This window comes from Mycteria americana, chromosome 19 (assembly GCF_035582795.1).
Source record: "Mycteria americana isolate JAX WOST 10 ecotype Jacksonville Zoo and Gardens chromosome 19, USCA_MyAme_1.0, whole genome shotgun sequence".
Classification (NCBI taxonomy): domain Eukaryota; kingdom Metazoa; phylum Chordata; class Aves; order Ciconiiformes; family Ciconiidae; genus Mycteria; species Mycteria americana.
In genome coordinates this window covers 7724383-7741738 of record NC_134383.1, presented here as the reverse complement: position 1 = coordinate 7741738, position 17356 = coordinate 7724383, and the positions used below count along the sequence as shown (strand labels likewise).

The 17356-nt window shown below is 50.3% G+C and overlaps 1 protein-coding gene across 1 annotated transcript in view; it reads right to left on the bottom strand.

Annotated features, from left to right (window-relative positions):
- The window catches only part of KIRREL3 (kirre like nephrin family adhesion molecule 3), a 343511-nt gene extending 331452 nt beyond the window's left edge, over nucleotides 1-12059 (bottom strand). The window contains exon 1 of the mRNA XM_075521225.1: nucleotides 11889-12059. Within this exon, the coding sequence (XP_075377340.1) occupies nucleotides 11889-11949 (61 nt within the window). The 5' untranslated portion in view covers nucleotides 11950-12059. The remainder of the gene's footprint in view (nucleotides 1-11888) is intronic.
- Nucleotides 12060-17356: the final 5297 nt, after the last annotated feature.

The window sequence follows — 17356 nt, the reverse complement described above, 5'->3', positions numbered from 1 at the left end:
AATAAAACCCAGAGCAGAGACTTGCCCAAAACTTTACAAACAAAAGCAAAAGTGCGGCGGGGATCAACCATGTCTGGTGCTCCACCTACTCGTTCATTCCTATTAGATGACAGGTAAGCATGTTACTTGGCTAGCCAATATTTTTCCCAGTCTCCCAAATATACCCCAGGCCTCCTCATCTTCATTCCAACCAGGAAAGCTCTTCCTCCCAGAGAGATGAGATCATCCCTCAACACATCCAGGCACCGCCTGCTCAGCCCTCTACTAGAGCACTCTTAAGCATAATAGTACTATTATACTTTGCTCATTATGCCTCATTTTTATTACATGGCCTCATTAAGTTAAGAAGCCTTTGTAATTTAACTGCATCTCTTGGTCTCCGCACGGGGGCTCCAGCTGCGTTTGTCGTCAATCACTTTATTAAAAACACAGGACAAAAATTACTATTATACCCATTACTGCCCATCAATCTCTTCAATTGCCTCTTAGGTCCTTTCTTTACCTGCTCAATGCACCAGGGCCAGATGAATATCATTGGCACCTTTATAATCTTTCCATATTTTCCAATAATTATGAGCTGATTTTAAGGGTGCTTTCAGAGAAGAGCAAGTAAGGCACATGCTGGCACACAATGTCCTCACGGTGCACAGGAGAACAGGTAAGAAAAGCACGCAACCAGACCATGAGAAATAAACTGTGTGTTAGACAATAAAACGTAATTGTATTGAACCTACCACAAGATGCTTTATGGACACATAGATCAGGTTAACACTGTCTTAGAATTAAATATATTGTGACAAATTGGCACACTGCGAGAGCCATCATGGTGGGTTCATTGGCCAGGCCAAAGTAAAGAACAGATCTGCATCCCATTTCCAAACCCCAGAGAAGGATGACCAGCAATCGATAGTCAACTAGTTTCTATGACAGCTTCCCAGCATCCCTTCATCCACCAGAGAACAGTGGTACTCACCATCCTTTGTGAACAAAAAAAAACCCTTCCTGAACTCAATGTTAAAACTGCAAAGATCAAAACATGGTATTTTGGCAAGTCCACTTCAAAGTTTCCAATCCATAATTCTCAGGTGTTTCCTGCTCCACAAGTTTCAAAACTTCAACTTTTCTTCCTGATTTTGAACAAAATGCTTCCACTGGGACGGTAACTCTGATCCACTCAAGTCAGCAGCAACTTGCACAGGTTCAGAGCACTACACTGATTTCTGTGTATAGTTGGGAGAAACCCAAACCATGCAGAGAAACCTACCTGCTGCAGAAAAAAAATCTGTATGCTGGATGAAAAGTTTGCTACAGCCACTGTAAAGACATCATCAAGGGACATCAGCCATTTGGCAATTGCATATGGTCCTTTTCTCTTTCTTGAGAAGAGATGTTTCACTCTTCGCCCTCATCCCTACTCACTCCCAGGAAAAACCTGCTTTGCCTGGTTAGCTCTTCCCCTTCTGGTTTGTTTCCATCACAGAAAGGTTAAAAAAAGGCAAATTTGGGACATCACAGGTAGTACACCAGAAGCTGCACAGAGATGCTGAGCAACTGTAGCGGACACCACCTTGATGCAGTCAGCACCTCCTGGACAAGGATAGGAAGGTGAGAGGTGTCAGCTCTTTAAAAGAAAACACAACCTTAGGAGGAAGTTAGCATCCAAAGCGAGGCAAGCCAAATGCCCTGGCAGTTGCCTTTCTAGCCAGACCATTTGAAGGAAGAGAGCTTTGAAGATTTCAAAGGGCGGCATGTTTCCTAGTTTATCGCAAGTGTCTATCTTAAACCAATATTATCATTTTAAGCATGACCGGAGCAAGAGGAATCTTCAGAAACTGTTCCTGCCGCAGGAGATACACTCACACAAGAGGCAAAGAAAAAAAAAAAGATCCCTCAGACTTACAACACCATGCAAGACCCCGACTCACATCCAGCCCAACAGCACTGCTGCTGCTATCATCGCAGATCTGTCAGGAGGCGACATTTACACTGTTCTGGTCTTGACAGCAAAAGGCACTTCTGCTCTCCCATGAAGTTTTCCCCTCTGCCCTTTCTGAAGTGTACATCTCTGTATCGTTGACACCGAGCCCTACCCTGCAACCCAAGTGAAGGGGAATAAACATTTTCCAAGGGGTGGCAGGCAACAGAGACAGCCATCATCTCTTAAAAAGCCTCCTGTAGTCACTGTCAGGAGCAAACACACCCCAGACGCTGGTGGAAGAGCAGGCATATGCCCACCCCAACCACCAAGCCACAAATGCAAAGTCTGCATACTAACTAAGAAAAAGCGCTCCGTAAATCTTCCACCTCTCCAAAGCGAGAGCAGATGACAGTACCCAGGATGTGGTGCTGGATCAGGACAACTTTAGACATGCACAGACTGAGCTGGACTGCACCGGTTATCTAAGCTGCACTTGAGAACTGGGTTTAGGCATGTAAAGGCTGAGGGACAGCAGAGATGAAGATATTTCCCTTGGTCTCTGGTGGGGAAGCTTATGAGCAAGGGAAAGCCTGCAGTGTTGTTTCCCAAGTACAGAAAGAATATGCCCATCTTGAGGTTACCTGGCAATTTCCATTATTATAAGTGCAAATAAAGGAAATCACAAGAAATATATCATCTACCAGGAAGTCAGACTTCAGCTTAGCCAGAAGGAGTTAATTTACAGCCACTCAGAGCTTTGATATCTTAAACCTTTTCAGTCTCTGGACAAGATGAGGAATAAGCATAGACAGTGTCAGACTCTGTGATCGGGAGGACAAAACACTGCAAACAGCTGTGCCTAATTTTAGCATCTGTTGGTTCTGTTTCTTCGGCACTTGCGGGTGGTGGTGGGGGGGTGGCCCCGTCACTCCCAGTTTATTAAAGACACAGCCAGAAGGAGAAGAGAGGAGTGTTAAATCACACTCCAGGGATTAGCTCATGGGAGAGGAAAAAACAATCCAGCAAGGTACCGCTGAGCAGTGATGGCATCCATTCCGTGCTGCAGAATACCCCATGCCCCCCCTAAGGATGCACTGCGGGGGGGGGGGGGGGGGGGGGTGTCCATCACCTCCATGCATCGCACCGCCAAATTCGTGCATGGAGGGCAAGAAGCAGCAAGTCAGGCACAGCCCTACGTTCCCCTCCTACACCTTTGCTCTTTCTGCTTTTCGAGCAAGCTGATGGCATCTGCATCACTGCTATGTGCTCCCCAGCAGAGTCACCTCGAGATCTGTCCAGAGATGTGTCCAACCATGCAAGGGGGTGACCATTGCTCCTCAGGAGAGGGGCAAGAACTTCAGAAGGCCCCCAACTCTTCTCCGCACCCCAACCCTCGAGCAACCTCTCTGCAGCACAAGAGGGGGAATGGCCCTGGTTGCTGAACCCCAAACCTCAGGCTTGATGCTCTCAGCCTCCTCGCAGAGCTGGAGCCCAGCAGCTCGCCTTGCACCTCTCCAAAAGAGCCTGACACCGGCAGGTTGGAGCAGACCACTCGGCTCCATGCAAGCGCTGCTGCTGCCACCGCCAGGCTGAATGAAAAAAGTGAGGATAAAAACTGCATTAGCTCTGCCAGGTGACCTGGTTTGAGATTCGAAATAGTCGGGTATTCCTTCCTCCGTGCACCCCCGGCACTCCCTAGCTCTAATCTGAATTATTAAGACACCCCACATGTCCGCAAGCTGTTTCTTCAGCACTGTAAATGCGCAGCCTAACGAGGCGAGAGCCGCAGTTAGACTCCGCTCTACGAATGAGCTGCAAAAACCTCCGACTGCTTGCCAGGGCTGCTAGGACACGACTGGGATGCTCTGCTCAAGTCACCTGGAACAGCAATAGCCAGTCATTAAAATACACACTCTGCAGGATAACAAGTCCACACAGACCAGAGGCAGAGACAGGCATTAGAGGCACTGATAAGGCTCATCTGACTGCTAACGATTTTGTCTACAGTTATTTTTGTGCAGCTGGGAACAAGTGGCTACAGTCAGCTACTTGCCAGCTGGGGAGAAAGCAGCAGTTTTGCATCATTGGGAATGGAAACATATCCAGCTCAGCCCCCCCACCGCGCTCCCAGATTCTCTCTCCTTGCTGGCATAGCTTGCCACAGACCAACCAAGACAGCATCCAGTGACACCTCAGGGTGACCGGTGAAGATGCAGAGAGAGGGGTGGTAAAGAGCAGGGTCTTCCTGCACACGCAGCTTGAAGAAATGATTTGAGCCTCTGCTGACAATTGAGCAACACCTTGATGTGCTGGCTAGATTTAGATCCCTTTACAGAAGCCAGATGCCCTTGCCTGTTTGGCAGAGAGAAACTCTCATTCACACAGCTGAAGGCAGAGCAGCCAAAGGTGACCATCTCCCTTCATCCACCTTCACATGCGTAAGCCTTGCCAGCATGGACCAACGTCATTCTTATGATGGCCTGCACCTCCATGGCTTTGGGAAGCCTTGAACTGTACAAAAGCTCAGGGCTTACAGACAGTTCTCAAAGCACAACATGTTCCTCACCACAAAGCAGGCGATGGCCAAGCCTCACCCCTTGGCCTTGCTTTCCCAACTGCAGCCAAGCAACACCCAGTCTGCACTGGAAAAGGCAGAGGTAAATCCATCCGAGCACTGGTGGCCTGGGCAGATCTGCAGAAGGATACTCATCCTGAGCCAGCAATTCCACCTGTTCAAGCCAACACTGGGTAAATCAAGTTTTCAGCTTTGGGTTGCCAGCCAGTGCCAAAGAAAGGCTCTCTCCAGAGCAGATCTGTTAGTCTGGAGGGAAGGTCCACGCATCCCTTTGCACCCCATACCATCAGCTACCCCTGCTGTAAGGCGCATCTGCACCCCCTGTCTCCACACGCCCTTAGGATCCAGGTACCTCCATCCAAAGCGGCTCCTTCCATCCCATGCTCTCCACAGAGACTTGCAAAATCCCTCCTGGTGTCACTGCCACGCTGGCCGTTATGCAAGTTCGGCCGTCTTAACTTCATGCTGAGCATACAAGTGGGGCTGACATCTATTTAATCCTCATAGTAATGTTGACTGTGTACTTACTGAAACACCGCATGCTTATGGAAGACATTTGTTTCCAAGCAGCTTATGCTAAATTGCAGTGATATAAAGGAAACACTTATCCAATTATTGACATTTACTGACTGGCAGCATACAGCTTGAATACTCATTTATGCTGGGGGGAGGGGGAGAAGCCTGAGAAGGATTCAGACCCTTCATTTCCGATCTTTTAATGAGTTAGGCAATATTAAGTTAATGAGCGAATACCTGTCCAAAATGCAAGGTGGGACTCCAAACCCAATGGCTTCTCCCACTCCCTCATTGCTTGGGGGAAAATAAAGTAATATTGGACCCACAGCACAAAGCTTTGATCCTTCATCCAAGAGCAAGTTTGAGAAAGTTCATCCCTTCCACTATCAGTGCATATTTCATCCGTAATTAGCAAAGCTCCTCCAGCCTGAAGCATGCATCCTGCTGGGCAGCGAGCTTCTTAAAAAAAACCACATTATCGAACATTTTCTGTTTTCCCCTCCTACACAGACAGGTTTGCTCACCCAAAAGGCTCCTGAAATTTTTAGCCTTTAGGTGCTGCAGCATCCAATCAGAGCCTGGCACACCCCGGCAGGGTGTACACACCACGGCTTTGCCACATGCCATATTGAAAATGACAACAGCAGACCCAAGAACATAAATTCCCTAGCACTTAAGAGGTGAATTAGCCACCATCTGACCACATACATATCAAACCCACGCAGCAATTCCACCAAACACAAAGTAATTGGAAACAAAAGAAAGCATCTATTATCCTAGTTGAAAGTCTGACGTGCTTGCATCAATGGTTAATGAGCAGCAGTTATGGCAAAGCCCTCAAAAAACCAATTACGTCCTGCTCCACCCTGAGAGCCCAAAATGCAACAGACCAAAAGCTTGCTGTAGCTTTTGTTGCAAGTGGGGGCATTGAATGAACACATTAAGACAAGATCTTATCCTGAAGTTAGCATCTGAATTTAACCATGCAAGTGTTCCACCTCCTACTTCTATAGCATGTGACATTAAAAAAGGCAGGAGGCCCAGAGCCCATCGCAAAGAGGTACACTCAAAGCACATTTAGATTTTAAGCTGTTTAATGCGACTCAGTAAAAGGAAGAGCCATGTAACAGCCAAGCGACCTACAGCTCCTTCTGCTCCACTTTGGAGGCTGCTGCTGCCACCAGGGAAAGGCAAACACTTGAGCATGGGTCTTGCCAGCGAGGCAATGAATAAACAGGCTTGACTATACTCAAAAGGCATATTGAACCAGGACATCTGTTAGGCCGCAGTTTCCAAGACCAGAACCCAGCGTTTGCTCTGTCCTACCACAATGCACAATTCAGAAATGGATATTTGTCTCTTTCCCCCTTGAGCAGTTTGGAGTATAGACGTTCCTCGAGGTGCAGCAAAGTAGAGGAACAGAAACCTACAATAGCATCAGGATGCTGCTATTCCACCCTTGCCTGGGAAGAGTAGCATAGGCTTTAAACTTCGTTTCTTCCCAGCCAAGAGAAAAGAAATCCTGCACGTTTCCTGGCATGTTTGAAATTAATACTGCAGGCGATGGATTCACACACCCCCCCTGCAAGAGCTGGGACAACTGCCAGCCCCGAAGGCAGGGCAGACCGCCTTAAAAACTCACAGCTCAGCCAACCGCCTTAAATCTCAGCAAATAAGTAAGAGGCTGATTTACAACCAATTTGTTTCACTACCTATTGATTTATAAAATAAGCTTGTACACGGTCACTACTGCTCTGTCTCTCTCTTTGGCCAGAAGTAGCTCCCAGCGAAGTCAAGGAAAAGACTTGCATTGCTCCTGAACAGAAGCTAAATTAGGGCCTTCATCAACTGTGGTTATAAATTTGCTGGTCTTTAAAATAAATAAATAATTTAAAAAAAACCCTGTTAAATCCTACTGCAAGGATCCTGGAAGTGATGTAAAGCCAATGCTCCAGCAGCATTTGCATGAAGGCCCCTCCACCCAGCACCGCACCTCCAGCATGCCGAGGAGCTGAAAGCTAGGAGCACGGTACAAACTTGCAAAACCAATCATTAAATCAGAGGTTTGAAACGAGTCACACTCTCCATCACAGACTGCTGTAGGAAAACAGTTTATTCAAAGATCTTGATCCTCAGCCAATTCACAACCTAAGGGGCACATCAGCCTCTCCCCTTTATTTACAGCTACAAAAGAAAGAAGAGCATCATGCCTTTTTACTCTAACAAATGCAGTCCAACTACAGAGAGACTGGGAGGTGGTAACACACAGTGCTGGTAACCTGTCAGGGATTTCTGTGCACGTTTCTACTCCAGTTGGTGTCCCCTAAAACAACAGGAAAGCACAGAAGTAATTGGCATCTGCCCGAAATGTGATGTGCATAAACTGCCCAGGGACCTCTGCCTCACCTTGGAAGGGAGGAGGCCGGTAGGGATGCAACGTTGGCATCAGGGCAGGTGTTTCTCCTCGCTTTCCTCCCTCTGGCAAAGGGCACCTGAACAAAACTGCAGCTCCTCCCTCTTATTCTTTTCAAATAGCTGAAACCTTGCAAGAAAGCCAGTTTGAGCAAAGTCATCTGCGGTCCTCACGCGAATCTCACTGCAGGAGGCACAGACTGAAGATGGGGAAGCACACAGAAATCTAAATTGCGTTAAAACAGACATCGGAGGAGGCAATCCTGCACTGTTCCTCCAGGATAGCACAGACTGGACGACACCAGCTCTAACCTGAGGCTTACTTTGGTTTCCCTCCCATGCAGCCCAGTTGTGAACTCCTGTGCCCCTGCCAAACCCGCACCTTTCCACCAGCAGGACCTCCTGTCTTCACAAAGCACCTTTCCAAACCATTACTGTCTTGTACTCAACCATTTTTAGTTGCGACTTCTTGTGCTGCTAGCACTCTTCCTTGGCTTAATTTTAAAAGCCCGTTAGCGCTTGCTTGTTTTGCAGCACCGTACACACTCCTTGTACTTCCCAGACAGCTCCCCAGTGCTGAGATTCACCTCATGCGCTTAGGAAACAGCCCAACACATTTCTCTTGTAAAGCTACCCTGCTCTCTATATGGCAGGAGGAATTAACTTTAAAGAGGGATCACGACCACAGAATTCCAGGCTTCTCATTAGCAGGCTCACAGTTGCCAGACACAGCAACCCACAAGTGCCCCGGGCACCCAGTGGGTTGCGGAGAGGAGCAAAGTCACCAGCCCTTGTACACACACCTCCTAGCACTCCATAAGCTTGCATTTTTGCTCCCTGTCACCCACTAACCTCCCCCGAGATGCTAAAATCCTCATGTCCTGGTCCTAACCAGTGGTGGTGGGTGGAATTGGTCTGGTTTCTTTCATCAGCATCATTTCACCCTTCTCCACCTGGGGGGCTGATGACAAGCCACTGGGATGTTGAGCCACTGCTGCTAATAACAGGCCCCTCTGACAGAAGATTGCAAAGCATTTGCTTCCAGGGAGGAACCAAGTGAACTGTGAAGGAGAAAAACATACCCTGCAACACCCAGAGAACGTGGTATTCATCACCCTGAGGGAAAGCAAACATGCCTTTGGAAAGAGAGCCCCAGACAGGCAGAAATCTTCCCATCCAAGGTAAATTTCAGATCCTGCCAAATTCATCTAGGTTGTTACAGTACAGGCCAGGAAGAGGAGGAGGTGGTTGTAGGTACATCTTCAGTGGTGCTCCTTCCCACAGCCCCACCTCCCACAGCTGAGGCACTTTCCCCAGTTGCTTCCCGCCTCACCCAGTTTGGCTGACACTGGAGCAGAGGACAGAGGGGTAAAGCTATTCACCAGGCAGAAGCAAAGGCAGCTAGTTTCATGGCAGCATCAATTTCTTCCCACCAAGGGGCACCACACATCTAGTCTCCACAGGAGGCAAATCGTGCTGTGACTTCATCTCACCTTCCACCAAAGCTGTGCTCCTGACAGCTTTCGGGGGGGGGGGGGGGGGGGGCGGGTGGAAAAGTGAGCAATGCCAGGGGAGAAAAACAGCCCCATATAGGAAACACTGACCTATCGACTTTCAGAAAAAGAAAATGCAGGCTCTTTCAGACCATTTGCAAGGGTGAGAGACAGAGGATGCTCAAGGGAAGGCAATTTGTTCTTCCTAGATCACCTCAAGCACAGAAGTCAGCTGCGAAAGAGATCCTCCTCCTAGGCTGAGCAATGCCTGTGTGCACCCAGGTGCAGCGCGGCCCCAGACGGGGAGCAACAAGCACCTTCATCCTGCAAGCTCAGCTGGGAGCCCAAGTTTCAGCCTGCAAGGTTTGCAAGGAGCAGCAGGATGCCTGCGTGCCACAAGGAGGCACAGGGCCCATGAAGTACAAACCCAAGGGCATAAGTGTACAGATCCAGTGATGGCAAATACCTTTTCGGTGAGGCTTTGAGTAAGGGAGTTTGTTGTTTGGTTTTTTTTTAAACTCATGTCCAGACAGCAGATCCCAAGTGATGTTTTCAGCAGAGGTGATCCTCCCATCCCTGCTGTCCTTGGCTCAGGGGAATTTAAGTCCTGCCTGCCTTATTATGGCAAATCCCTTCAAGCCACTTGGGTGCTGCAGGCAAGGAAATGCAGCCCTGTCTGCTCCTCGCCCACAAAAAGGAGCCACTGAAACTCCTGATGGGCAGGGTCAAGTGATTTTAATTGTTCCTTCAAGTGAGTTTTGGCCCACCGCCTCCCTCCACAGTGAGGCATGGCTGCCCTCTGGGTGCACATAACATCCCATCCCCACAGCCCACCAGTCTTTAAGAGCACCTTTGCCCACGGAAAGCGAATGCCACCACATCTGGACACACCACAACTGCCACAGCAGCTGCTCAAGGGGAGGCAAATGCAACATATGCTAGAAAATAAGCTTCAGATCCTACATCCAGGCCGTTCCTCCCCCAAAGTACCATGTGGTTTAAGGAAGCTTTTGCATGAAATCCTGTTAGGGATCCTTTGCATGGTTTCACCCCAAAGGGGAAAGCCACAATGCTGTCGACAGCCCCTTTCTCATGTACTGCAAGCAGCAACACCATAGAAATGCATTCGGTTCATCCTACGGGAGGAAACAGCTGAAAACGCTCTGCAAGACACTATCTCTCTGCCTCGTAACCCGGCATGAATAAGCAAGGTACCAGATGCACACTCCTGACGGTACAGACAGGGGAGACAAATCAACTGAGCTCAGGCTACGCGCAGCAGAGCTGAGGAGCCACGGCAGCTTTTGAACAGAAGCATTATTAAAAAGTGCATTAGCCTTTATTAAAAATAATGGCTGCAAAAGGAGGGGGGAAGAAACAAATCCCCGCTGGATCCCGGACACAAACTTACTCAGCTCCGCTAACAAACTGCCATTTGACCTGCAGGGAGTTGAGAGATTTGTGGGAGCGGGGAGAGATGCGAGAAGGCCAGGATCAGCTTCCAAATTGCTGATATCCCCGGACCCACTGCTGCCCTGCTGTACCAGAGAGAGTTCAAATTTGTTCAGCCAGAAATCTACACAGAAGACACAGTGGGTTTCTTTTGTGCAGAAGCAAAGGCGAATGCAAACACAGCTTTCTCCCTGAAGGAATATTAGTACAAGCAGAGAGAGGGAAAGGGAAAAGGGGAAGGGAGGGCAGGCGTGGGAGCCCAACATCACATCCAAGCCCTGGAAAAGAAGAAGTAAGGACAACCAGAAGCCCAGCCACCTCTAAACACGGCGTCCCTGCTCGGGGAATAGGGGGAAATGCAGCGTATGGTGGGGGATGTTCAGCAATAATGTCTGGCTGAGCAAAAAAAAAAACCAGCTGCCCATTGAGCAGCACTACTCTCTGCAAAAGTTTTATCCTTCATTTAATCAACAGATGGACTAGCTGCGTGGGTTTGGGGTTTGTGTTTTTTTTTCTCCCCCTTTTTTTTTTTATTTTAAAGCAACCCCAAGCCCTACCCTCACAAAAGCTGGCTTCGGGACCACGGCGGCATGACACAGATGGTATTTGACACCGGCGTTGCGAGGGGATGAGCAGCAGAGAGGCAAAGCTTGGGTCTGGCTGTAGCTCAGCGTCCTCCACAGGTGACAGACAGCCCAGGGACCAGGCACACAGCAGCATGTCAAATACAGCTTCCCAAAACGCCCCTCACTCCCCAAATCCTTCTTTATTTTTTATTGGGGGGGGCGCCCCGCACTCCCCAAATCTTTCTTTATTTTTTATTGGGGGGGGAAGACAAGCAGGTAGCAAAGTTGCAGGGCAAATGCCTCCGGATTCCCACACTCCTGCCCCGGCTCCCGTGCTGTCGGGGAGGTGGGATCGGGCTGTGACAGCCCCCGACACCACCGCAGGCGCTCCCCACCTCCCCTGGGCTGGCTCCATTCAAAGCAACTCTTTCCCCACCACCACCACCCCCCCCTCCCTGGAGCAAATCGCTCCCTACAGCCCGGCTCTGCAACCGCAGGGTCCTCCGCGCAGCCAGCGGGCTCTCCCCGGGCTGGAGCCAGCCTCCGCTGCCAGCCAGAGCAAGAGGCTTCTTCCCTCCCCACCGAAATGAACCATCCATCGCCTCCCCGGTACCGGCGAAAGGACCGGGCGGCGATGGGGGGGCTGTTGCTGAGCAAAGCCGTGTTTACACACAAACACGATCTAATTAACAGAGCTGGAGCAGAAAGAACTCATTTGCATGCTAAAGATTCCCCCCCCCCCCTTTTAAAAAAAAAAAAAAAAAAAAAAGGCAAGCTGCCTCGCATGCAAAAACTCTGCAATCCTCCCTCTCTCCCCCCCACCTTTTTTTTCCCCCCCTTGTGCAAGGAGCAAAAAGCACACGCAGCCCCCCCCCCACCCGGAGACACCACCACCACCACCCCCGCTCTCCTCCCGTCCGCCCCGCTCGGAAACTAAGTGCAGCACCGGGTCCTACCGTGGCTGAGCAGGAAGCACCCGAGGAGGAGGAGGAGGAGGTCTGCCTGGAAAGCGCTCATTCCTCAGGGTGGGCTCGGCGTCGGGGGTAGGGGGGCTCCGCTGCCGCCGCCGGCGGGGGGCTTCAGGCCGCCGCCCGCCGGCTCCGCTCGCCCGGCTCCATCGCCGCCGCCGCCCCCCCAGCTCCTCCCCCGGCAGCGCTGCCTTGACTGGCGGAGCGAGCCTCGCCGGCGCAGCCTGGCTTTTTGAGGAGGGGGGGGAAGAGAAAGGGGAGGGAGGGAAGGAAAGTGATGGGTGAAGGGGGAGTAACTTGCGTGCAGCCGGGGGGTGGGGATGGCTCAGCCCGGCATGGGATGCACGGCGGGGGGGGGGGGGGGGGGAGAAGGGGAAGAAAGGGAAAAAAAAAGGGGGGGGGGCATTTGTGCACCCCCCAAGCGCTTGCTGGGTGCACGGCCAAAGGTAGGGGGGTGTGCGTGTGGTGCAAATTCGGGGGAGGCAAGAAAGCATGCCCCCCCCGCCCCCCCAACCTCCCCCCGGGGCAAATAAAGCAGGAGCGCAGTTTCATGGCTTCTCCCCCTCAGATCTCTAAATTTGGGAAGGGGGGGGGGGGGCTGCCCGCCAGCCACGCCACCCCCCAGCACCGTCCTCACACCCCGTGCTCTCCCACAGCTTTCCAGGATTTTGGGGGGGCGGGAAGCAGCCGGAGCCTTACCCCGAGGTCCAGGGCGGGGAAGGGAGCAAAAAATAACATACCCCCCTCCCCCGGGGATAAGTTACATCCTCACAGCCGGCGGCTTCGCTCAGGTCCTGAGGGAGCGCGGAGGGGGGGGGTCGTCCAGTGCCCCTCCGTTGCAGCCTCACGCCGCCCCCGAGGGGGGGCAGCGGTTCCTCCCACCCCCCCCCCCCCCAAAAAAAAGAAAAAAAAACAACAACCCCTCCGGAGCCGGGAGGGGAAAAATCCACTTAAAAACAACCCCGAAATAAAAGTTTTTTGGGAGGGGGGCGGTGAGGGAGCGGCCCCTGCGCGAGAGCTTCCCGCCCAGCGGCGCCGCGCGCGGCGGCGTGAGGGGGCGCGTGCGACTTGCGCGTCCCCCCCGCAACCCGGAGCAAGGCCAGAGGGAGAAGGGGGGGGGGAGGAAAAAAGGGGGCCTTTTCTTTCCTTTAATTACCATTTTTAAGCTTTTGGCGTTGTTTTTTTTTCCCTTTTTTATTTAATTTTTGCCCAGCGAGGGTTTGGGGACAGAGCAGTCCCAAAAAGAAAAAAATAAAGAAAAGCATTTCTTACCACCATGCTTTGCGCAGCCACTGAGGCCAGAGGCTCCCTCACCTCCATCTCCAAATCCGAAGGGGCACGTGGGGGCCGCTGAGCACAATTATAAACCCGAGCATTAAAAAGTAATTACAGCTGTGGACTCTAATTACCGCCGTGATGAAAGGTGAACTTTAAAGGGGGCTGCCACAGCTCTCCACGTTGCTCTGGGAGCTTCTGCCAGTGCCTCCTTGCCTCGGCGGGAGCGTGGCTTCGTGGCTACCCGCGCTGGCTTAGCTAAGCGGGGATAATTCTCCAAAGCGCGCTTGTTCTAACAAGCTAACCCGATGCCAGGCGGGTTAAACCTGACTTAGGAGCGGCGGTGAAGTGAGATTTATTGCTTGAAACACCAAGTGTCTCAGCCTGGTGCGTGCATGCTTTGCTCTCCGCGGAGGGGTAGTCACCCTGGAAATTAAGAGCTTTATTATTATTATTATTTTTAGCTTGCATCCCTCAGGAAATCAAGCTTATTTGATTTTGTCCATTGATGCTGGTTTTCCCATCCCTGCCGGTACCTGTCAACCGATTTGGGAGAAAAAGATGCAAAAGTGGGGATGTTTGCTTGCAATGATCATAGTCCTGCATTTTCTACCGGGGCTGTAAGGGACAGTGACGCTCCTGGACTGTATTTTCCCTCTGCCACCAGCTTGCCTTGGGCAAGTCATGTCAGCTCCGACCCTTGGAAGGATTTTGGCAGTGGCTACGGCCACAGAGAGGTTTCTGTGGCTACCCTGCAAGGCAGGACTGCGGAGAGGTTACAGGTGGTGTATTTTTGCTGGCAGCAGCACTGATTTAAATGCGTGTTGAATAAAATGCTCAATGCCTGATTTCAGTGGGAATTAGATTTCTAAATAATTCGGAGACTTTCCCCGTTGTGTTTTACTTTATTCTGCAAAATGTTGTTTGCTTGCAGACTAGGGGTACTAATGTACGTTAAGGCTGCTACGCAAGTAAGACTTTTTTCTGTGAAGCTTCAAAACACCATTAACATTTTCACGGCAATTTCTTCTTTTCTTTTTTTTTTTTTTCCGCCACAAAGAATATTATTTCTTGCCTGCATTAAAAACAGCAGAATTTTTAACTTCCAGGAAAAGGCAATATTTTTCTCTTTTTTTTTTTTTTCTCCTTCCCAGTGAAAACATTTCAGCTGGAAAATTCTCATCATTGTAATACTGACCTTTGCAAAGGGCTTTAAATCCTTGAATGAAAGTAGTATGTAAGTGCAAAGTTTTATTAACTGATTACCTCTGCGCTTTCGACTACATTGGTAGTCAAGTTTGATTTAGAGGACTAGGCAGTTGTACCGTGCACGTACAAAAAAAAACAGGTTTCTGACATAATTTTGGCTTGCTGGAGCTGAAAGAAGGCTGCAGCTCTGAGCATCGTCCTGCAAAACTGCCTGGCTTGTGACTAACTTTCCTTTACCTGCACGACCGCGTTATTACAGGAGATGAAATCAAGTGCAAACTGATTATTAAAAGCGCTTCTCGGGTATCTCATTTAAGTCTGCAGTGCTTTGTGGAAGGAAAGGAATCATTCCAATTAAAAAGCTGAGCAAATCACGGGGCTGGGTGAAATGGCCTTTGGGGAGGAATATTAAGCCGATGCGGAGCAGACCTACCCTCGTCTGCGGGAGGGGTTTGTGTTTGCAGGTGGGAACCCCACGTTGGGTTCCTTTGCATCACCCTGCTTCCAGACCTTGACTTTGGTGGGACCACAACTGCGTCTCCCCGTGTAATTTGGGGTTTGCACGCCTGCCCCGTGCAGTATCTTATAGCAAAGAGCAATGCTAGAAGCTGGGAAGACCAGATGATAAACCTCTCCCTTGCTTCTGAAAGTCAAGGGGGATAAACCAGGCATCTTCCTCCTTTTTTTTTTTCCCCTTTTTTTTCCTTATTTTTTTCGGTATTCCACATTGACAAGTGCAATAGATATGAAGCATCACAACAATGAAAGCGAATACTTTCCGCATGCCTTTGACTCTCTTACTTCCAGGCTATTTACCGAGAAGCGCAAGAAACAATACGTTCTGAAATGCTGCAGCAAAATGGGGTGGGGGGGGAGGGAAGAGAATAATATAAAACATGTAAGCAACTTGATAAAAATGAAGCAATATTGACAGAAAATGGAGTTTTAAACAGCAGGACAACAGCAGCTCAGATGGATTTCATTCTTGTGTGTGACAAAGCTAAGCCAAGCACCTGGAAGAGCGAGAGAGAGGAAAATAATCACACATTTCCCTGGTTTATAAAATCTTTTTCTTGTCATTTAAAAATACGTATGACAAGTGAAAGCTGTACAGAGTCCTCCTGTAAAAACACTGAACTGGGACTCAGAGGCTTTCCCTGCTCTTGCTGCAGAGCTTTCCCCATGGCCTTAGGGAAATACATCCCACGGTGCCTCGGTTTCCCCCTCTGCAAAGTGCTGCTCACCTTGCTTGCCTGTTTGCAAGACAAATGCTTCAAAGCATGAGCTGTCTCCTAATTGGAAAGCAAAATTATTCGGATAATGGGGTGGAAGAGGGAGCAGTTGTCCCTCCAAATAACAGGAGTGAGGCACAGCCCGTGGCACACGCTGGGGGATCTCACTGCAGGTTTGGGGCCGAGGGGTGTCGTGGAGATGCCGAGGTGCTTCCTTGGAGATGTCAGGATGCAATGAAGCCAGCTGAGGTGCCTCTGAGATTTGGGGGAGACATTTGGGACGCTGTTTTTCCCACCAGCAAGCCAGGGGCATTGGGACAGGAGGCTGACCTCTTCCAGGCGGTCACCACCTTCCTGGGATGCTTTTTGGGGGGCCAATAAAACACAGGGAGACCTTTTCGTTTGGCAACAGGTAGGCACGGCTGCTGCTATTTTCCCATGCAAAAATGAAGGCAGCTGCCTACAAAAAGCCCCCAGCTATGCCAGCCTCTCGGCCCGGGACACGAGGAGGATTTGCAGCACTCCAGCTTTCACGCTGCCTTGGTTTTCTAGTGCAACCCCAGCCAAAAAGTGCCAGTCCTTTTCCACGTCTCCCACCGGACCCTCTTTGAAAACAACCCAGGCAGAGGCCGGGGAAGCAGATCAGGGGGGAGTGCCTGAGCTCTTTTTTCTCCTTGTCTCCTTCTTTTTCTCCTGGCTGTATGGACAGCTGCCAAAAAACCTCCGCTTGTGGCACTTGATAAAGCTCTTGTACAGCAGGTCTGGGAGCAATACAGGCAGAGATAGGCAGGGCCTGGAAACAGGCACGGGGCAGGGGGGGAAGAAAGGCACTGCGGCTTCGTGGGTTAAAGATGAAAAATAAAAGCACTTTGATGACATTTTGGTTTCAGGTGGGGATAGCTTGGCTTTCTACGCCAACCTGGCATCCCCTTTTCTACGGGACCAGCCCCGAGGGAAGGCTGAAGCTGGGTGTCCAGCAGCAGGCAGGAGCAGGGATGCAATCCGCACCTCTCCGCAGTGCACCGCTGCTGCCAAGCAATGCCCCCGAGGCTGGAAGAGTGTGTCTGGTTAATACGCAAGTCCTCATCAAATACGCCTTCCCCGATTCCTCCCGTGCTTTCACATAGCCACCCTGCTCGGTGCTCATAGCCACCTGCCATTGCAGCTAGAGCTGGTTGCATTGCACCGGGGGACACCACGATGGAGATGGATTAAAGTTGCAAAGATGGCCAAACACCATCACCGATTGGTTTCTCGTTAGCCCTTCCTAACTTTATCAGTCCTGCAAGCATCCCCTGGATGCTTTGATGCAGCCTTTCACGCAGGTCTTTTAATGCTAAGTTATTTTAATGTTGTGCTTTGCATTCAGCTGGTTGTCTGCTTTTATGTCAGCGGTCCCTGCAATGCAAGGTTAAAATAGCTGAGTTGAACCTGCTGCAATTTTGTGCATGGATGGGCTGGACGCATCTCAGCCTGTGTCTGGGAGCAGGGGATTTATGGAGCACTGTGGAGAGGTTGATAGTGCAGAAGGATGGCTTCCAAACCCTGGGGAGAAGCTCCACCAGGTATTTCCTGGGGTCAAGAGATACTTGCCACCATGTGAGTACTCTTTGATCTGAACAGATACAGGGACTGCCAGCGAAACTTTAAGCAAATCCATTCCTGTAGAACTTCCAGCTCCTGTTTCACTGCCCAGATGTGCCCAGATGTGTGTGGGAATCGGCTCTCTGTCGAGCTGGT